The sequence below is a fragment of the Schistocerca americana genome, chromosome 1 (assembly GCF_021461395.2).
Source record: "Schistocerca americana isolate TAMUIC-IGC-003095 chromosome 1, iqSchAmer2.1, whole genome shotgun sequence".
NCBI classification, from domain to species: domain Eukaryota; kingdom Metazoa; phylum Arthropoda; class Insecta; order Orthoptera; family Acrididae; genus Schistocerca; species Schistocerca americana.
This window is the reverse complement of record NC_060119.1, coordinates 1,229,765,754-1,229,789,172: the sequence shown is the minus strand read 5'-3', so window position 1 is coordinate 1,229,789,172 and position 23,419 is coordinate 1,229,765,754. Positions and strand designations below refer to the sequence as shown.

At 39.8% G+C, this 23,419-nt stretch overlaps 1 protein-coding gene across 2 annotated transcripts in view; it reads right to left on the bottom strand.

The window, feature by feature from the left end:
• The window catches only part of LOC124620002 (zinc finger protein 37-like), a 150,702-nt gene that overhangs the window by 15,302 nt on the left and 111,981 nt on the right, over positions 1-23,419 (bottom strand). For both annotated transcript variants that reach the window (XM_047146670.1, XM_047146678.1), the window contains exons 11-13: positions 17,050-17,240; positions 4,802-5,082; positions 263-479 (exon numbers count right to left, since the gene is read on the bottom strand). In XM_047146670.1, coding sequence (XP_047002626.1) covers positions 263-479; positions 4,802-5,082; positions 17,050-17,240 — 689 coding nt within the window. The remainder of the gene's footprint in view (positions 1-262; positions 480-4,801; positions 5,083-17,049; positions 17,241-23,419) is intronic.

Genomic DNA, 23,419 nt, shown 5'->3' with positions numbered 1-23,419 from the left:
AAGAAGGAGGCAGTGTATGGAAATAAATAAGCAATGCCTGGAAGTACAATAATAAAGTAAAAATAGAAACTGAAAATAAATGCAGTGCTACACAACAAATGAACCCTAGAAAAAAGAGCCTACAAAGGTGAGACCTCTACGTCACTGAATAGTGATCAAAAATGAAACACTGTTGAACGTCAGTGACATCTATTACACTTCATTATCAGAACAATATGGTAGCAATACAAACAGTAATTTACATTGCCTGTAACACACTTACCGCATTGTTCACAAGTATGTAAATGTTTGCTGTGGGTTCCTACATGTTTTCGGAGACTGACAATGCGACGGAAGGCTGCACCACACCATTTGCAGCAGTAACACTTATCTGTGGACTTTGAACTCTTCTGATTAGGTGCAAGTGATGTATCATATGACATCTTGGATTCTGAATAAGCTGTTAACTTCTCACCCGTATGCTTCCACATGTGGCGCTCCTACAAAAGAGAGAAGAAAGACTGTAAGAAACGCAATCAAATTAAGTGAACATGAAGATTAATTCAAGCCCTATGTACGAGGGTTGAATGAAAAGTAATGCCTCCACCTTTGTTAATTGGGTTTGGATGAGAATATTTTAATAAATCAAGTGCAGAAATAATCGTTAGCATGTGATCTTTAATTACCAATATTCACTTTTCCACATAATCAACAGCCAATTGAATACATTTCTGCAAACGATGAACAAATTTCCTGAAGCCGTCATGGAAGAAGTTGAAACTCTGTTTCTGCAACCACAGTCTCTCAGTTCTCTCAACGTCTTCATCAGAAGCAAAATGATATCCCATGATTGAATGGAGAAAGGCGTCACCTTCATTCTCATAATGCGACAGGAGTTCCTGCCAAATTTCAAGTCTGTGCACTTTCATTTCAGGAGTCAGCATCTGGGGTACCCATCGTGCACAGATTTTCAGATAGCCAAGCAAAGGAATAATTTGACCCACATGTTCTTGTGAAACGCCTATTTTGTTTGCAATTTCTCTGAGTGATATGACGATCATCCTGAATCATTCTGTCAACATTTTGCTTGTGAAACTCAGTGGTTGCCACGCAGGTCAGATGTTCCCGCCTCAACATCTTTCAACTTACTCGCCCACCGACGAACAGTAATCACATCAAAACAATCGCCATAAACTGCTTTCATTCTCTGATGAATCTCCTTTAGGGTGACACCTTCTGCTGTCAAAAATTCAATGACTGCACGTTGCTGAAATTGCATTGACTGACCATCTGCACAGGGTTCCATACTTTACACTGTTACAATGCAACCATTCAATGCTAAGGTTTCCCGCCAACTGGAGCTGTAGATAAGAGGCTACAGAACAAGTTAGTACTTGCCACATACCAATGCTGCCAACTGTTAAAGAGTTACAAAGGTGGAGGCATTACTTTTCAATCAACCCTCGTATGTTAATGTCCATCGTGTCTAATATCTGCTCTCTCTAAAATCAAAATGATATTTCTTAAGGGTAGCTGATTTTTGATTGTAGGCACAATGTACCAGTATTATGAAGCTTTTCAATGTATCAGAGTATGTCTTCTTTAGAGATTTAGATACTATTGGTAAAACTGAGATAGTGTGTCTCTGCCTCTACCAAAGAGGCTTGTTAAAATGTTAATTGTATATCCACTTAGTGTTACTCTAAAACCTGCATGGTAAGGAGCATCCAGTTACAAACAAAAAATAATTGAAGTAGTAATCCTTATATTCAAGCATTCCACTAAATATTTAACTACTTAAGTAAAGAAAGACAATTCCTGCTGTGAGTTAAGCACAATGAAAAAATGAAATGAAATAAGCGTATGGCATCGTTGGCCAGGAGGCCCCATCCGGGGAAGTTTGGCTGCCAAGTGCAAATCTTATTTCAGTCGTCGCCACATTGGGCAACGGTTTTGGATTAAACCACTTACCAGGTGTTCCAGTATGAAATGAGCCCCCCCCCCCCCCCCCCAGCCTTTTTGTGAAAATGAAACACTAATTTTGAATCGAAAAGTAAAAACATTATATTCAAAGTACTGACCATTGCTTTAGATACATTTTGACCACCTTTCTGGCAATTTGTGGACACCACGCCAATAGAAATGTTCGTATTTTGAAGCAAACCAATTAGACACCCAATTTTCGACTTCTTTGTAGGAATCAAAGTGTTCCTCAGCCAATGCTGTCCAACTGATGAAAACAAATGGTAGTCAGAAGAGGCCAAGTCTGGTGAATACGGCGGGTGGGGCAGCAGCTCCCAGCCAAGTGTTTTGATTGTATCCTGAACCAGTTTTGCTTTGTGTGCAGGTGCATTGTCGTGTAAAAAAATTACTTTGCCATGTCTTCTGGCCCATTCTGGTCTTTTTTCGATCAATGCATAGTTCAAATTGATCATTTGTTGTCTGTAGCGATTAGTATTCACAGTTTCACCGGGTTTTAGAAGCTCATGATACACAACACCTTTCTGATCCCACCAAAAACAGAGCATTGTCTTCTTGCCGAATCGATCTGGTTTTGCAGTTGATGTTGATGGTTGTCCCGGATTAACCCATGATTTTTCCCGTTTAGGATTCTTAAAATAAATCCATTTTTCATCGCTAGTAACAATTTCTTTCACGTCTTTGAAGCAAAATTTGACAAATGGTTTTTCGGTTTTCCATCTGTCTTTCATTCAATTTATGTGGCACCCATTTTCCACACTTTTGGATCTTTCCCATAGCTTTCAAACGGTCAGAAATTGTTTGTTGTGCAACATTTAGCATTGCTGCCATTTGCTTCTGACTCAAAGTATCTTCTTCATCCAATATTGCTTGCAATTCGACGTCTTCGAACTTTTTTGGTGGTCTTCCACGTTCTTCATTTCTTACATCAAAATCATTATTTCTGAACCGTTGAAACCATCTTTTGCATGTTGCTTCTGATAGAGCATGATCACCATATGCCTTGACAAGCATTCGATGGAATTCTGCAGCACTTTTTTTCAAATGAAAACAAAAAATTAATGCTTTCCGCAAATCATCACTTTCTGGTACAAAATTCGACATTGTTAACACGATGAAAACATATGATGTTGTTTGTTCCACGACTTTATGTATACTAAATATCTTTGACAGATGTCATACCAACCAAACAAAAAAAAAAAACTAAGGCTCGTTCACAACAAATGTTCCCTATCGACACATTTGTATCTTAACGCTCATTTCATACTGGTACACCTGGTAAAGGTATACAGCAGTTGGCTACATGGAGTAGGCTATGCTGGAGCTGCATAACATAAAATGTTATGGACAGTTCTTGTAGAATGTAAATTCTTTTGTCTTAAAGGAGACCATTCACAAAAAAGCAGAAGTGTTGAGATATCGATAGGCATGCATTCACAAAAGAAATGAAACTTGCTAGCTTTCGCAATTCCTGACCTGAAACAAGGAATACTCTACCTAAGATCCTTCCCACCCCTACTAAAGTGGTAATCTGTTATGCACCCAACCACTACAACTCCTAGTCCATCCCCATACCACTCCCATTCCCAATCCCCTGCCACAGGGATCATATTGCTGTGGCAGACAAAGGTGCAAGACCTGTCCAATCCACCCACTCAGCACCTCCTACTCCAGTCCTGTCATAGGCTTCTCCTACCTCACTGGAGGCCGGATAGTCTATGAAAGCAGCAAAGCATAAGCCAATTCTGCTGCAAAAACGGCACAGCTATTTATGTTGGTACAACTACCAACCAGCTACCCAACAAGATGAATAGCCACTGCCAAGTTGTTGCCAAGAACAATGTTGACTAGCTGATGGCACAAGATTCAGCACAACATGCTGAATCTCAATAGCTGCTTCACAATCCAGACAGTCTGGATCCTTCCCTCCACCACTAGCTTCTGTTGACTACACAGATGGGAGTTGTCCTTACAACACATCCTCTGCTCCCATAATCATCCTGGCCTCAATCTCAGGCAACTCACTGTCCTCGCACCCTCCATCCAACAGTTTCCCCTCTTCCTCTGTCCTGTCACCTCCTCCTAATTCGTGTCCCCACATCGCCTTCACAATGCATGGCTCCCCAACGGTCCCTACAATCACACCTAGCCTACACAGCTGCCACCTATTCCTCTTGCTTTCTTAGCCAACAAACTGACTGCCTTACTGTGAGCTGCTAGCCACCCACTCCCAAGCCCTTTCCCTCTGCCCATTTCACTCGACACTATCCACACCACAGCCAGGCCACCTGCCGAGAAACAAAGCACTGGCACTGTTAGTCCAACTGGTGCCATGTAGGGGCAGAGGCATGAGTGCGTCTCTCTCTCTCTCTCTCTCTCTCTCTCTCTCTCTCTCTCTCTCTCTCTCTCTATCTCCCCTCCCGCCTCTCTTTTCACCACTCCTGCTAATCAAAGGATAATTCCGAAAGCTAGCAAGTTTTCTTTCTTTTGAATGTGACTATTAACAACTCCACACTTCTGCTATTCCATCAGTGGTCTTATTTAATCCAAATGTAACACTACATAACTTATTTGTGTGTAAAAGTGTATATAAACACACAATTCCGGAACAAGGACATGCTCTGCTGCAGCATGACAGGCAGCTACAACATTAAAGATGCAGACAATAAATATGTAACTGTATTAAGTGAATTGAAGATTGTCTCTCATCATAAAGTTACAAAAATGGTTGCTTGCCATTTTCTTTCTTTCTTTCTTTCTTTTTTCCTTCTTCATGTGGCAAATACTACTTTACACCACACCAAATGTTACTCATTAGATGACTGATGCAACTCTCACATACCAAGTCCATACGCTGTGAATACAGCTTTCCACAATCTTCACACTGGAAAGGTCCCATATCTTGCTTATTTAGGTAAGCTTCAATAGCTTTCCTTCCAGATTCTTCTATGTCAGATGTCTCTATACATTTATCTTCTGTGTTGCTATTAACTACTGACTGCTCTGGTACTGGAAGCACAGTTGTGCAAGACACATCTTGCTCTGTCCTCTCACAAATCTGAACTGACTTTTCTGGATTACTGCATTCAACAGTGTCGTCATTACTTACAACCACAGAAGAAGCTGAAAATATAACATGAAATGGTAATTTTTGTACAAAAAATAGGGGAATAACTGTATCTCTTAGTTCCGTACATATAAAAATGTGATTTTAATTATTACGAATTCAAAATAAAAAGAATTAAAAAGTGGATACTGAACAGGCAGAATTTAGCCCCTTTACAGATGGTCCCATATAATGATCAGTGCTTCAACATAGAGTGCATTCTAAAATAAACTTACCTAAAACTTCAACAAACGTATACTCACAACAAAACTGTTTTTGAAACTGGAAGTAAATTAGTTAGTTTCATGTACCATATGCTGTTTGCACAGTTTCTATTGAAATGATGTGGAAAGAGTCAGCTGACATACTATGCATACATAATTTGTTTGTATGTAAGTGCTACTTATAGATTATTAAACAGGAAACAGTACATTTGCTTAAATTTAATAAATATCAACATATTAGTTTTTGTTGTGAGCCGAGTTACAAATGAAACAGATTTAACAATAAAGCAAACATGTTTTACTGTTGTACTACACATATTATCAGTGTTTAATATTCACCTACTGAATGTAAGGAGTTATCCAGAAGGAATTATTTAATTATTTCAGATTAGATTTACAATTTGCTTTGCTACCTGCCAGACATTTTACATTCTTGGAAAAAGATATTTAGCGACACAGATAGCTGTACCGTAGGGACGGGACAATCACAATGGAGGAGTAAGTTGAGAAGTCAGACAAAAGTGTGTTTCCTGAAGAGTGGCAGCAGCCGTTTCAGTAGTTGTAGAGGTTGGCGTGTGAACGATTCACTGATCTGGCCTTGTAACATCAACCAACACAGCCTTGCTGTGCTGGTACTGCTAATGCCTGAAAACAAGGAGAAACTATAGCTGTAAATTTTCCTGAAAGCATGCAGTTCTACTGACTGGATGAATGAGATGGCATCCTCTTGGCTGAATTACTCCCGAGGTAAAATAGTCCCCCATTCAGATCTCCAGGCAGAGACTATTCAGAATGAAGTCATCAGGAGAAACAAAACCAGAGTCTAAGGGTCAGGGTGTGGAATGTTAGATCTCCTTACCAGGCAGGTAGCCTATAAAATTTAAAAATGGAAGTGGATACAATGAAGTCAGATATAGTAGGAATTTGTGAATTTCAGTGGCAAGAGGAACAGGACTTCTGGTCAAGTGAATAGAGAGTTATAAATACAAAACCAAACTGATGAGAAAAAAGAAAGTATAGAGACTGTTAAGAAAGACAAAAATTTAATTGTGATAGGAGGACTGAAACTTGACAGTGGAAGGAAGATATGTGAAAGCAAGAGGTAAATATGGACTGAGGGAAAGAAATGAACGAGGAAGCCACCTGGTACAAATCTGCGCAGAGTATAATTTAATCCTTGCTAACATATAGTTTAATAATCATGAAAGATGGTTGTATGTGAGGAAGAAACATGGAGACACTGGAAGTTTTCAGATTAATTTTATATAATGATGACAAAGAGTTCGGAACCAGACTTTGAATTACAAGACAGCCCTGCACCAAGTGAGAAGCTACAGTTTTTTGTGTACTCGCAACAATAAGTAATTTTGATCATAATATCAGTTAGTTCAGTGCAGATCATTTAGTAAATACGTGTGTTAATGTATGTCATAAATCCCTGGACGTCGTGAATTCCATCGTTTCACTAGTGCTTCAATCAAAGAGTTGATAGTAAATGTATCTGTTTATGGCAGTATATGACATTATCGTTTATTTGGAGAGATGCATATGGGGCCTGAAGATGGCATAGCGAAATGCTGAAACTGGTAGTCTTCAAAATAAAATAACATCTTAGTTACATAGCTGTTGGAGAATTTCATTGATACTGACAATTACTTAACCAGCAGATGTCCCCTTTCCTTGATGGATAAACAGATATTAAATTTAAGTTGCTGATTCAGAAACTTTGCATTAGTACCAGTAGTTTGCTTCTGTACAGTTACATATTTTTGTAAACATGTTTTCTTGTTAATCTGTAGTTTAACTGACTTAGTCTTACTAAAGTATTATATTTATCATAGTGAAAAGTGCCTGACTTTCCATAGAACTGTTAGGTCTGGATTTTGGTGTGGGTGCAGTAGTTTTTAACATGTGAACAACTGCAGTGGCATGGGAATTGGGGACATAAATGAGGCTCTTCAGTGGTTTTGTAGGATACGTAGCACAGATAAGAAGATAGTGGAGCAGGAGGGGAAAGCTGCCACCCTTCAGGCTGAATCAGAGAAAGCTAGGGAAGATCTGGACACAATGTGGAGGGAGAAAGTACAGAAACGTGGGAAGTGGCAACAGGCAATAGGAGGAACAGGTTTAGAGCTACATCTGATGGGTGAAAGTGCAAAATAAGTCTGACCTGTTGCTTCAGTTAGAAACTCATGGGCCTCAAGCAGATGTAAGTGTAGACAGGGCACAACAAACTTTCAGTAGCAGATTGAAGAGTAAGAATGTAGCGGCAGTCACAAAGAAAAAAGGCACATGGGCCAACTTTTGCAGGATGAACTAGGATCTGTGTTTTTTTTAATACCAGGTCACAAAGTTTTTAAACCTAGTGCTGGTCTGGAGCAGGAGACAGCAAAGACTTCACAAGGAAGACACTTTGTTTATGGTGGGTGGACCAGGTAATAGCAATGACAAAGATCTTGGTTACATTACATAAGTGTGATCTGGCAAAGACTTCATCAGTATTGAGACATACCAATGTTGGGTTTGTATCAGCTCTCGGGCACCATGACTGACCTTATTTGAGCTCTTCAGTCATGAGAATTAATGTGGAATTGGAAAGGCTGCTTGTGTCGGGTGTTGGGTCACATACTGGCATCGTTCCTGTCGATTTTCTTCATAGGCGGGATTATAGTAGGCATGGACTTTATCTCAACAGCAAAAGGTAAGGCTTAACTGGCTGAGATAATAGTAGGGGATGTAAGGGGGCAGAGGCACTGTCATGAGTGATAAAATACCATTGGCTACAGGGTTCAGAAAAGCACCTTTTTCAGGGTATGAAGGACAGAAAGACTTTAGTTTTAAGAGAGGTTAAGACTGAAACAAACTGTCAGTTTGAGGAAGAAGTCAAGCAACAAAATTCTGGCATACTGTACAAACTGCTGTTGGTTAAAATTTTTCAGTAATCAGCAAAAATGTTTTTTTCCCATTAAATTTTAATTCAGTCAATGGGGGATGTCAGCTATCTTTATTGCAGCAAAATATTCAAGGACTAAAAAGAAAAATCAATGAACTATCTACACTGATGAATTAGTCATCAAATCCAGTTGACATAATTTGCCTCTCTGAAAATCATGTGACCACTGGTATAGATGTTTTAAGTGTTACAGGATTTACGGTAGCACCTCACCTTTGTAGAGCAGAAATGGAGGAAGGATGATATGCCACATTCATCAGGAATTGTCACAAATTTATGAACATAAATATTCATAAATTTTGCCTAGGGCAACACATGAAAGCATATGCAACAGAAATAGAATTTCATAATAATGGTTCATAATAATAAGTGTATAATGAGCACCTGCAGGTAATTGTAATCTGTTCGTAAATCACCTTGGAGCTCTACTGAACTATTTAACAACAAAAAACAAAGAAATAGTGCTTCCTGGTGACTTTAATGTTCAGTTTCTTAAAAACTCTCCCAGCAAGACTATTGGAGACAGTAACACTACCATTCAACTCACTTCCTACCATAAACTTCCCAACTAGGATAGCTATTTGCTCACAAACAGCCACTGTTACCATCTTTATAGAAAGGTCTAATGAACAAAATTGTACACTCCTGGAAATTGAAATAAGAACACCGTGAATTCATTGTCCCAGGAAGGGGAAACTTTATTGACACATTCCTGGGGTCAGATACATCACATGATCACACTGACAGAACCACAGGCACATACACACAGGCAACAGAGCATGCACAATGTCGGCACTAGTACAGTGTATATCCACCTTTCGCAGCAATGCAGGCTGCTATTCTCCCATGGAGACGATCGTAGAGATGCTGGATGTAGTCCTGTGGAACGGCTTGCCATGCCATTTCCACCTGGCGCCTCAGTTGGACCAGCGTTCGTGCTGGACGTGCAGACCGCGTGAGACGACGCTTCATCCAGTCCCAAACATGCTCAATGGGGGACAGATCCGGAGATCTTGCTGGCCAGGGTAGTTGACTTACACCTTCTAGAGCACGTTGGGTGGCACGGGATACATGCGGACGTGCATTGTCCTATTGGAACAGCAAGTTCCCTTGCCGGTCTAGGAATGGTAGAACGATGGGTTCGATGACGGTTTGGATGTACCGTGCACTATTCAGTGTCCCCTCGACGATCACCAGTGGTGTACGGCCAGTGTAGAAGATCGCTCCCCACACCATGATGCCGGGTGTTGGCCCTGTGTGCCTCGGTCGTATGCAGTCCTGATTGTGGCGCTCACCTGCACGGCGCCAAACACGCATACGACCATCATTGGCACCAAGGCAGAAGCGACTCTCATCGCTGAAGACGACACGTCTCCATTCGTCCCTCCATTCACGCCTGTCGCGACACCACTGGAGGCGGGCTGCACGATGTTGGGGCGTGAGCGGAAGACGGCCTAACGGTGTGCGGGACCGTAGCCCAGCTTCATGGAGACGGTTGCGAATGGTCCTCGCCGATACCCCAGGAGCAACAGTGTCCCTAATTTGCTGGGAAGTGGCGGTGCGGTCCCCTACGGCACTGCGTAGGATCCTACGGTCTTGGCGTGCATCCGTGCGTCGCTGCGGTCCGGTCCCAGGTCGACGGGCACGTGCACCTTCCGCTGACCACTGGCGACAACATCGATGTACTGTGGAGACCTCATGCCCCACGTGTTGAGCAATTCGGCGGTACGTCCACCCGGCCTCCCGCATGCCCGCTATACGCCCTCGCTCAAAGTCCGTCAACTGCACATACGGTTCACGTCCACGCTGTCGCGGCATGCTACCAGTGTTAAAGACTGCGATGGAGCTCCGTATGCCACGGCAAACTGGCTGACACTGACGGCGGCGGTGCACAAATGCTGCGCAGCTAGCGCCATTCGACGGCCAACACCGCGGTTCCTGGTGTGTCCGCTGTGCCGTGCGTGTGATCATTGCTTGTACAGCCCTCTCGCAGTGTCCGGAGCAAGTATGGTGGGTCTGACACACCGGTGTCAATGTGTTCTTTTTTCCATTTCCAGGAGTGTATAACAAAACAATTAGTCAGTGGCCTCTCATATCATGACATGCAGTTCCTTTTGTTACGTGCCAATACTGAACAGTATATATAATCTATTAAATCTGAATTCAAGAGGCCACTCAGTAAGCCAAAAATTGATTATTTTATGACACACCTCAAAGGAATGCACTGGAGTGATGTATACAGCACTCACATCATGAATGAAAAATACAAGACTTTTATTAATGAAGTACTTATCTTATTTGAATGCTGTTTTCTCCAAAAACTAAGCCAGATTAGACTGAACATTCCAAAGAAACCATCGATTAGGGTCAAGGAATAAAAGTATCATGTAAAACGAAAAGGGAAATTTATCTGTTGGTAAGAAACAGATCTGATGTTGATGCTAATGCACATTACAAGACACACTGCAAAATATTAAAGTATGTAATATGGTCGTCAAAGCAAATACATTACAAGAAAAGGTTATTCACATCAGATAACAAAATAAAGACAATATGGGATATAGTGAAGGAGGAGACTCTTAGAACCAGACATGAAGAAGGGCAAATAGCATTACGAGTAAGTGATACATTGGTAACATGTATGCAGTGTTGCAAAACCTTTTAATAAGCATTTCAAATCTTTTACTGAAAAGATAGGATGCTCAAACCAGACAGTACACGCAACTTCACTGACGTAATATGACTCTCACTACCCAAGCAGAAGTAATGTCCATAATAAAATCTTTAAAATCAAAAAATTCTGAGTGGGTATGATAAAACATCAACAAAGTTAATTAAAGAGTATGCTTCAGCGTTTAGTAACATACTAAGCTATCTGCATAACCAGTTGTTTATCAGTGGAACATTTCCTGAGTGGCTGAAATACTGAAACATGCTGAAGTTAAGCCTTTGCTTAAGAAAGGAGTAACGAAATACCATCCAGTTTCTCTTTTTTCAGCAGTCTAAAATAATTTACAAAAGGTAATTCACAGTCAGCTTCTTAACTATTTGACAACAAATAATATATTGCCTAAGTCTCAGTCTAAAGGGTTCCGATACTGAGAAGGCTACCTACACATACAGTGAAAATTTACCTAATTCATTTAACAATAAATTAGAGGCCACTGGTATAATTTCTGATCTGTCAAAGGCATCTGCCTGTGTAAATCACAGTATACTATAGTGTAACAAGAAATGTTGCAAAATGATTCAATTCCTGTACCTCTGGCAGGAAACAAAAGGTGTGATTAGAAAAGAGACTTGAATTATCTGTCACTCTTTATCCAACTGTAAACTAATTACATGTGGCACCCCACATGGTTCTATCTTAGGGCCCCTTGCTTTTTCTTGTGTATATAAATGACCTTTCATCAGGAACTTTACCCAATGCCAAGTTTGTTATACTTGCAGATGACACAAACATAGCAATTAAAGTGTAGTCTCAGAAATATCAGTTAAAGTTTCATGGACATTAATAAATTGGTTTCTAGTCAATTCTTTGTCTCAAACACTGGAAAAAAAGGACACTGCATGCAATTCAGAACTCTTAACAAGCTTCTCAACAACATATGCCTAAAAGAAGATAGAAGTTGACAGTGTTAAATTCTTCCCCCTATGAATGGTGGGGAGGCTTGCGTGCCTCAGTGATATAGATAGCCGTACTATAGGTGCAACCGCAATGGATGGGTATCTATTGTTAGGCCAGACACACGTGTGGTCCCTGAAGAGGGGTAGCAGCCTTTTCAGTAGTTGCAGGGGCAACAAACAGTCTGGATGAATGACTGATCTGGCCTTGTGACATTAACCAAAATGGCCTTGCCGTGCTGTGAATGGCAGAAAGCAAAGGCAAATTACAGCTGTAATTTTTTCCCAAGGGCATGCAGCTTTACTGTGTGGCTAAAGGATGATGGCATCCTCTTGGGTAAAATATTCTGGAGGTAAAATAGTCCACCATTTGGATCTCCAGGTGGGGACTACTCAGGACAACATCATTATCACGTGAAAGAAAATTGACGTTCTACAGATCGGAGCATGGAATATCAGATCACTTCATCGGGCAGGTAGATTAGAAAATTTAAAAAGGGAAATGCACAGGTTAAAGTTAGATATAGTGGGAATTAATGAAGTTTGGTGGCAGGAGGAACAAAACTTCTGATCAGGTAAATACAGGCTTATAAATACAAAATCAAATAGAGGTAATGCAGGAGTAGGTTTGATAACAAATTAAAAAAAAAAATTAAAACATTTTTTTAAAAAAATAGGAGCATGGGTAAGCTACTACAAACAGCACAGTGAATGCATTATTATAGCCCAGATAGACACGTACCACAGTAGTACAACTTTATATGCCAACTAGCTCCACAGATGACGAAGAGATTGAAGAAATGTATGATGAGATAAAAGAAATTATTCAGCTAGTGATGGGAGACAAAAATTTAATAGTCATGGGTGACTGGAAGTCGATAGTAGGAAAAGGAAGAGAAGGGAAAGCAGTTGGTGAATATGGAATGGGGGTAAGAAATGAAAAAGGAAGCCGCCTGGTTCAATTTTGCACAGAGCATAATTTAATCATAGTTAACACTTGGTTCACGAATCATGAAAGAAGGTTGTATACATGGAAGAGGCCTGGGGATACTGGAAGGTTTCAGAAAGATTATATAATGGTAAGGCAGAGATTTAGGAACCAGATTTTAAATTGTAAGACATTCCCAGGGGCAGATGTGGTCTCTGACCACAATGCATTGGTGATGAACTGTAGATTAAAACTGAAGAAATTGCAAAAAGGTGGGAATTTAAAGAGATGGGACCTGTATAAACTGAAAGAACCAGAGGTTTTAGAGAGTTGAGAGCATTAGGGAACAATTGACAAGTACGGGGGAAAGAAACACAGAAGAAGAAGAATGCGTAGCTTTGAGAGATGAAATAGTGAAGGCAGCAGAGGATGAAGTAGGTAAAAAGACTAGGGCTAGTAGAAATCCTTAGGTAACAGAAGATATCTTGAATATAACTGATGAAAAGAGAAAATATAAAAATGCAGTAAATGAAGCAGGCAAAAGGGTAAACAATTATCTCAAAAATGAGACTGACAGGAAATGCAAAATGGCTAAGCATGGATGGCTAGAGGATACCTACAAAAAAAATTAGACACACCTTTAGAGAAAAGAGAACCACTTATATGAACATCACGAGCTCAGACAAAAAGCCAGTTCTCTGCAAAGATGGGAAAGCAGAAAGATGGAAGGAGTATAGAGAGGGCCTATACAAGGGCGATGTACTTGAGGGCAATATTATGGAAATGGAAGCGAATGTAGATGACGATGAAACGGGAGATACGATACCGTGTCAAGAATTTGATAGAGGACTGAAATACCCAAGTCGAAATAAAGCCCCAGAAGTAGACAATATTCCATTAGAACCACTGATAGCCTTGGGAGAGCCAGCCCTGGCAAAACTCAAACCATTTGGTGAGCAAGATGTAGGACACAGGCTAAATACCCTCAGACTTCAAGAATATAGTAATTCCAATCCCAAAAAAAAGCAGGTGTTGACAGGTGTGAAAATTACTGAACTATCAGTTTAATAAGTGACGGCTCCAATATACTAACATGAATTGCTTGCAGACGGATGGAAAAACTGATAGAAGCCAACCACGGGGAAGATCAGTTTGAATTCCATAGAAATGTTGGAACACATGAGGCAATACTGACCCTACAACTTATCTTACAAGATAGATTAAGGAAAGGCAAACCTACGTTTCTAGCATTTGTAGACTTAGATAAAGCTTTTGACAATGTTGACTGGAGTACTCTCTTTCAAATTCTGAAGGTGGCATGGGTCAAATACAGGGAGCAAAAGGCTATTTGCAATTTGTAAGAAACCAGATGGCAGTTGTAAGAGTCAAGGGGCAAGAAAGGAAAGCGGTGTCAGGAAGTCTGTTCTGAAAGAATTTGTATGGAGTGTAGCTATGTATGGAAGTGAAACATGGACGATAAATAGTTTAGACAAGAAGAGAATAGAAGCTTTCGAAATGTGGTGCTACAGAAGAATGCTGAAGATTAGCTGGGTAGATCACGTAACTAATGAGGTGGTACTGAATAGAATTGGAGAGAAGAGGAATTCGTGGCACAACTTGACTACAAGACTGGACTGGTTGGTAGGACATGTTTTGAGGCAACATGGTTCACCAATTTAGTATTGGAGGGCAGGGTGGAGGGTAAAAGTCATAGATGGAGACCAAGTGATGAATACTCTAAGCAGATTCCGAAGGATGTAGGTTGCAGTAGTTACTTGGAGATGATGAAGCTTGCAAAGGATAGAGTAGCACTGAGAGCAGCATCAAACCAGTCTCTAGACTCAAGACCACAACCACAACATCTTTAAAATAAATTCAACTGGGAAGAGCACACCACAGAACTGCTGAAGCACCTAAACAGAACTCCACTGGCAAAGCAAATGTTGTCAAATAAAAGATTTAGAGCAGTAATGTGAACATCCAATTGGGATCTGTGGAAGGTACATTACATTAGCATACTTGTTTTTCATTGTAAATGTTTATTCTTGATATTCTGAACCATTCTACACCCTGGAGGACCACCTCACTATGGATCATTTGGTATAAGTAGTACAGGGTGATTAAAATTACGGTTAAACTTTCAAAACACTGTAGAAATAACACTACTGGTCAGAATGACGTCAAATTACAACAGAATATTATTGGAGAATGGGGAAAATGTATAGTAGAAGAAAAAAATAGTACCCAGCTAATCTTTTTGTTATGCATGTCTGACCTATCAAGGGGAGTCCTACAGATCACCACCCAATAACACACGTCTAAAAATCTGCAGCCAATACTGTCACAGAGTCACCGAAGCCTTTGGTTGAGACCCTCGTCAGTTCCATGCCAAAAGACCCTGATCAACTCTGGGAACAATGCTACAAATTGTGAGCTCTGCTTGCTTTCGTGCTCTATGCACTGATGCTCTATTGGTTAGTGGTTGTATTTCCTTTATTTTACTTATGACTCCAAGCAGGAATTTCCATTATTGTGGGCCACCTACTTTCAGACGACCATCCTGTTAATGGACTTCGTCCTAAAGGAGCCAATCCTTGGTGTGGTTACCCAAAAGCAAAAGAAAGTGGTCAAATCTACCATCATAAGCATTTTCTTCCTGAGCCTGTTATGAGTGAAATAAAACCAATTTTTAGAGACCTGAGTGACCCTGTTTTGCTTAGTAAAAGTCTTCATGGGAGCACTCAGAATAAAATGAAAGTTTCACCCATCGCATATGGGAAAGATTACCCAACAATGTTTTTGTAGGACTAAATACTTTAAACGTTAGTGTACTAGATGCAATGATATGTTTCAATGATGGAATGATACGAAGGTTGGAAGTCCTGAGAAATTTAGGCACAAAATGTGGCTCTAATATTGAAGATCAATTGCTTGCGTGTGACAGACAACGGGTGCATGAAGCTGGAAGATTCGCTCTTCAAGTTACCAAAGAAGCAAAAAGTACTAAAAGGAAAGCCAAGAGGGAGCTTGAAGATGAAGAAATGCTGTAGGATGAAGACTATGCTTCAGGGATGTTCTGAGGCACAGTTTAATTGGACTCGTTGTATTTTTAAGAATTCAGGTACAAATATTTCCTAAACTTTATAAAGCAATACTCTAATTTTTTTTCTGTAACTTGCAATAGTCCATACTTATGTAGTACACCTAAGATTTATTGCAGAATCAACTAAATTATAGAAAAAACAACATTTTTATTAGGAAAAAATTATAAAAATTAAAATGTAAGATGTGATATTTTTTTATCCTTGTAATATACATCATAGGTGGAATAAAATAGGTCTAGTACCTCACCCATCATGTCATGTGTATCTGGTAAAAAATGTGGTCTCCTTCAAATGTATAACATTGGAAAAAAAAATTGCATCAATTTCTTTGTAATTTTTTTTAATAATCCTAAGCAGGTTCAAAAATATTCAAAATATTTGTAATTTGTTCAGAAAGTGTGCTGCATTACCTGACATCAACAAAAAATCTGTAAAATGTATACATTATAAACAGTGCCTGAAAGAAATAGGTGTTGATTTTTATGTAATACTGAGCCAGAAAAGCACCCTGTATCCTTGAGATTCTTTGTATTGATCTCAGTCTGGCACCTGCTTTTCCTATTATTTGTTTTATGTGATCATTCCACTTTAGGTCCCTCTTAGACTGCTACTCCTTGTTTTATGATAGTTACTGTTTCCAGCCACTTGTCACCAACAGTGTAGTTTTACAGTAGTGGATCTCTTCTCCTAAATAAATTATATTTGAATGGAATCTACCTGCCTGAGTTTGTAATACAATTAGTGTCAATCTACACAATAAAATGCCTTGGACCAGTCACTGACAACATCAACTGATTGTATTTTAGATTAGATTAGAGACTAGATTAGGTTAATACTTGTTCCATAGATCATGAATAAGACACTTCGTAATGATGTGGAACGTGTCAGGTTAATAAAAGATGTCTGTACAAGATATTACATTACACAAAATATTGCATGACACTAATGTTTAAGTTGTTGCTGATGAATTACATGTACCACTAAGGATATGCTTCACTGAGTTAGAACAACTGTACAAGATTATCTTTGAAATTCCATCAATACCACACAATCTTTCATTTCGGTGGGCTTTAAAAATTCTTATTAATTTATTTCATGAATGTTTGTGCTACTTCAGGCTTATTAATATTTTGTAGAATGATAAAACTTACAAGTGTCAGTGATGTCATCTAGAGCATCTTCAGGAGACTTTCCCTTGTATATTACTTCGTCATCTTGATTAAATGTACTTGCATCACATGTAGCCTGGCTGCTTTTGCTTGAAATACTTAGACTGCTTGTATCACTGTGATGCCTTTCTTCGTAAAGTTCATCATTTTCTTCACAGGAATTCGTCTGACTTCTAAAAACAAAAGGAAATTTTAATTTCTCTGTGATATATTTTTAAAAATGTAACGCATGGATTTTCATTGTGCATTGTCTCATTGTGAGCAACTTTTACATTTCATCATCAGTAATGGCATTCGTAATACTTATCATTATGATCATTAGACAAGATAATATGATAAATAATTTTTGCAAGCCAATGAAGTATAAACTGAAATAAAAGTACAAGTTTTTGTAGAAACTTAAATATCTGATAATTTGCTTTTGAGAGTTATACTACAGAGGTCAATTTTAGCAAACTGCATGCATTATTTCAAGCCACATAATTCAAAAGAAATTAAATGTTAACTTAAAGAAATACAGATGCAGATAAGCATCTCTTTCTTCACTCCTACTTCTTGCTTACTTCCCAAAGTCCATAAACCTAACCACCAAGGACACCCCATTGTAGCCGGTTACTGTGCTCCCACTGTGACAATCTCTGCACTTGCAGAACAACAGCTTCATCCTATTACCGGCAACCTGCCCCCCATCATAAAAGACAAGAATCATTTCCTCCAACGACTCACCATAGTGGCTGTTCTTTTACCAATCAACACCCTGCAATCGCCGTCAATGCAACCTCCTGTTACACGAACATCCCCAATGCCCATGGATTGCCACCATTGATCACTACTGTTCCCATTGCCCAACTGACTCCAAAACTGTAATCTCTTTCCCGGTCACCATTAAAAACTGTATCTTCACCCGCAATTTCTTCTCCTTTGAAGGCATCACCTACAAACAAATATACAGTAATAGGCACCTACATGGTATGATCCTATGCCAACTCATTCTTGGGCCATCTACAGGAATTCTTCCTAACCATCAGATTCCCAAACCCCTCACCTTGTAAAGTTTCACTGATTACATCTTCATGATCTAGACTGATGGTGGGGACAGCCTACCCACATTTCTCCAGAACCTTAACACCTTCACCTGGTCCAACAAGCTACCTTCCTCATGTTGACTTTTATCCCAAAACTGGCTACGTCAGTACCTCAATGCATGTCAATCCAACCAATACCCCACTCTGACAGCTGTCACTCGTTCCATATCAAGTAGTTCTTCCACACAGCCTAACCACCCACCGTTGTCACATCTGTAGTGACTAGCAGTCCCTCTCCAAATATGCCAAAGGTCTCATTGAGACCTTCACAGATTGAAATTACCCTTCCAATCTTGCCCAGAAACAGATTTGCAATACCTTATCTCTCCAGTTACCCACCACCTTTCAAAATTTTACCATGCAGCCACAGATGAACATTGCCCTTGTGACCCAGTACCATCTAGAATTGGAGCTAATGAATCACATTCTCCACCAGGAGTTTGACTACCTCTTGTCCACAATCACTGTCCCAAGCCCTTGCCTCATAACTCATGTCCCTGTAACAGACTAAGACGCAAGACGTGTCCCCCCTCCCCACTACCACTTACTACAACCCCGTCACAGGCATCTCCCATCCCATCAAAGGCTGGGCTACCTGTGAAATCAGTCGTGTAAGCTATAAACTAATTTGCAACTATTGCGCTGTTTTCTATGTGTGAATGACAATTAACAAGCTGTCTGTTTGCATGATGGCCACTGCCAAATTGTGTCAAACACCACCCAATACTCATTAAGATTTTCAGCTTCATGACTACAGACCGGCATGTTACCGAGGTGGAGCTTGGTGGGCTTATAAACTCAATCGGCAATCAAAATTTCTCTGAAACAAACGAGCACAATCTATGCTTGACAAATATCAAATAAAGCAGCACACTGCCAAAAATACGACAAACATGTGAAGCTTGATCATCTATGGGGGTCTTTATGATTTACTTCTAATCTATAGTCCTTATATCTATAGAGTGTGTGTGAGTGTGTGTGTGTGTGTGTGTGTGTGTGTGTGTGTGTGTGTGGGGAGCAGCGGCACATGCACATACTGGTGTTGAGAACTGAAAGAACAGTGAAACACAACTAATGGATAAGCCAAACAAAACTGAATTGTTTTTTACAAGACAGGCCTTTTATTCAGAGGATGGAGACTCTACTCATCATCCAGTCATCCTAAATTAGGTTTTTTGTGGTTTCCCTATTATTTCAGGAAAATGTCTGTTTAGTTCCTACTATAAGGCCATGGCTGACTACCTTCCTCATCTAGCCAGACTCAACCTGCCAGTGAATGAATACCCCATGTCAAATACCAAACAGTCTTGCAAAAGTGATCCATGGATGAATAAAACTACTATAACTTTTCATTATATGTTCTGGGATGTCACTTGGTTGCATGTATGTATCAATTTCCTTAGTAGCCCCTCAAACATTTTTCCTTCCATTCTTTTCCTTCTTTACAGCTAATGGAATGCCTAGTTTTGAAAGATTTCTGGTTTTGTCATGAAGGTGTAACAGACTCTAGGTGTGCAGTCACCTTGTGATGTTACAAGTAGACAGTTTTGAACCTCAACAAGATAAACAAACACAAAAATGTATTGTTAAGTTCCAAACTTTTATACATCCTAAGAGACAATTTTTTTCTTGTCAATTCAAATGCCTTCTGCATAAACTCTGAACATTAACTATACTTGACTTATGCTGCCTTATCTTTCTTGGAGAAAATATTATCTACCTGTATGTACTCCTCTACCCTCACTGTATCCTTTGCTTAGTAATGTTCCTCCAATTCCCTCAATCCAAATTATTTCCAACTCAGTATTTGCATATCCTAATCTTTTCTCATTCCACCATCCTCTGAATGGAATGTAGACAGATACTGAGTAAAATTCTGGCATTTCTCACAATGTTAAGTTACTTGTACTTTCCAAGGTGTGTATGTGGAAAAAAAAAAAAAAAAGTTAACTGACAGTATACTTTCCCACGGAACTATAAAACTTATCAATCCTTTGAAAGTTAACGTTTTATACACCGGCATAGAACTTCCCGACACTAAAAAAATAAACGCATTTTTGAGAGATCTTTGACGTGCAGCAACATGTATATTTTCATATTACGATACACTACATATTTTCGTACTAGGAAAGCATAAACTGAAACTCCACCAAACACAGCACGTTAGTTTCCGAAGCACTGAAATCGAGACTGTGATGCCCTTCTGTAAGCCAGTCATGGCTTATCTCACCAGCCAATGACAGCAGATATCCAGAGCATAGGACAAGCAATGTAGTCAACCAATAACAACATCACTGCTAAGTAGCATGAAAACACAATCAGGAAAAGTTAATGGTTTAAATTAATATACATTGTAGCTACAAGAAAATCTAAGCTTTCACATACAATATTTGTCTTTTTTGCGTGTGTTACATTCTAAGACCTTCCCCATGAACCATGTTGGTGGGGAGGCTTGCGTGCCTCAGCGATACAGATAGCCATACTGTAGGTGCAACCACAGAGGGGTATCTGTTGAGAGGCCAGACAAACGTGTGGTTCCTGAAGAGGGCAGCAGCCTTTTCAATAGTTGCAGGGGGCAACAGTCTGGATGATTGACTGATCTCACTTTGTAACACTAACCAAAGCGGCTTTGTTCTACGGATCGGAGCGTGGAATGTCAGATCCCTTAACCAGGCAGGTAGGTTAGAAAACTTAAAAAGGGAAATGGATAGGTTAAAGTTAGATATAGTGGGAATTAGTGAAGTTCGGTGGCAGGAGGAACAAGACTTCTGGTCAGGTGAATACAGGGTTATAAACACAAAATCAAATAGGGGTAATGCAGGAGTAGGTTTAATAATGAATAGGAAAATAGGAATGTGGGTAAGCTACTACAAACAGCATAGTGAACGCATTATTGTGGCCAAGATAGATATGACCGCAGATGACAAAGAGATTGATGAAATGTATGATGAGATAAAAGAAATTATTCAGATAGTGAAGGGAGACGAAAATTTAATTGTCATGGGTGACTGGAACTTGATAGTAGGAAAAGGAAGAGTAGGAAACGTAGTAGGCGAATATGGAATGGGATTAAGGAATGAAAGAGGAAGCCGCCCAGTAGAATTTTGCACAGAGTATAATTTAATAATAGCTAACACTTTGTTCAAGAATCATAAAAGAAAGTTGAATAAATGGAAGAAGCCTGGAGATAGTGGAAGGTCTCAGATAGATTATATAATGGTGAGACAGATTCAGGGGCCAGGTTTTAAATTGTAAGACATTTCCAGGGGCAGATGTGGTCTCTGACCAAAATCTATTGGTTATGAACTGTAGATTAAAACTGAAGAAACTGCAAAAAGGTGGGAATTTGAGGAGATGGAACCTGGATAAACTGAAAGAACCAGAGGTTGTAGAGAGGTTCAGGGAGAGCATTAGGGAATGATTGACAAGAATGGGGGAAAGAAATACAGTATAAGAAGAATGGGTAGCTTTGCGAGATGAAATAGTGAAGGCAGCAGAGGATCAAGTAGGTAAAAAGACGAGGGCCAGTAGAAATCCTTGGGTAACAGAAGAGATATTGAATTTAATGAAAGGAGAAAATATAAAAATTCAGTAAATGAAGCAGGCAAAAAGAAATACAAACGTCAAAAATGAGATCGACAGGAAGTGAAAAATGGCTAAGCTGGGATGGCTAGAGGAGAAATGTAAGGATGTAGATGCGCATATCACTAGGGGTAAGATAGATACTACGTACAGGAAAATTAAGGGGACCTTTGGAGAAAAGAGAACCACTTGTATCAATATTAAGAACTCAAATGGAAATCCAGTTCTAAGCAAAGAAGGGAAAGCATAAAGGTGGAAGGAGTGCATAGAGGGCCTATACAAGGGAGGAGGAGGAGATTAGTGTTTAACGTCCCGTCGACAACGAGGTCATTAGAGACGGAGCGCAAGCTCGGGTGAGAGAAGGATGGGGAAGGAAATCGGCCGTGCCCTTTCAAAGGAACCATCCCGGCATTTGCCTGAAGCGATTTAGGGAAATCACGGAAAACCGTCTATACAAGGGCGATGTTCTTGAGGACAATATTAAAGAAATGGAAGAGAATGTAGATGAAGATGAAATGGGAGATATAATACTGCGTGAAAAGTTTGACAAAGCACTGAAAGACCTAAGTCGAAACAAGGCCCCAGGAGTAGACAACTTTCCATTAGAACTACTGACAGCCGTGGGAGAGCCAGGCCTAACAAAACTCTACCACATAGTGAGCAAGACGTATGAGACAGGTGAAATACCCTCAGACTTCCAAAAGAATATAATAATTCCAATCCCAAAGAAAGCAGGTGTTGACAGGTGTGAAAATTACCGAAATATCAGTTTAATAAGCAATGGCTGCAAAATACTAACATTAACTCTTTACAGACGAATGGAAAAACTGGTAGAAGCCAATCTCGGGGAAGATCAGTTTGAATTCCGTAGAAATGTTGGAACACATGAGGCAATGCTGACCCTACGAGTTATCTTAGAAAATAGATTAAGGAAAGGCAAACCTACGTTTCTAGCATTTGTAGACTTAGAGAAAGCTTTTGACAATGTTGACTGGAATACTCTCTTTCAAATTCTGAAGGTGGCAGGGGTAAAATACAGGGAGCAAAAGGCTATTTACAATTTGTACACAAACCAGATGGCAGTTATAAGTGTCGAGGGGCGTGAAAGGGAAGCAGTGGTTGGGAAGGGAATGAGACAGGGTTGTAGCCTATCCATGATGTTATTCAATCTGTATACTGAGCAAGCAGTAAAGGAAACAAAAGAAAAATTCGGAGTAGGAATTAAAATCCATGGAGAAGAAATAAAAACTTTGATGTTCGCCGATGACATCGTAATTCTGTCAGAGACAGCAAAGGACCTGGAGGAGCAGCTGAACGGAATGGACAGTGTCTTGAAAGGAGGATATAAGATGAACATCAACAGAAGCAAAACGAGGATAATGGAATGTAGTCGGGTGATGCTGCGGGAAGTAAATTAGGAAATGAGAGGCTTAAAGTAGTAAATGAGTTTTGCTTTTTGGGGAGCAAAATAACTGATGATGGTTGAAGTAGAGAGGATATAATATGTAGACTGTCAATGGCAAGGAAAGCGTTTCTGAAGAAGAGAAATTTGCTAACATTGAGTATTGATTTAAGTGTCAGGAAGTCGTTTCTGAAAGTATTTGTATGGAGTGTAGCCATGTATGGAAGCGAAATGTGGACGATAAATGGTTTAGACAATAAGAGAATAGAAGCTTTCAAAATTT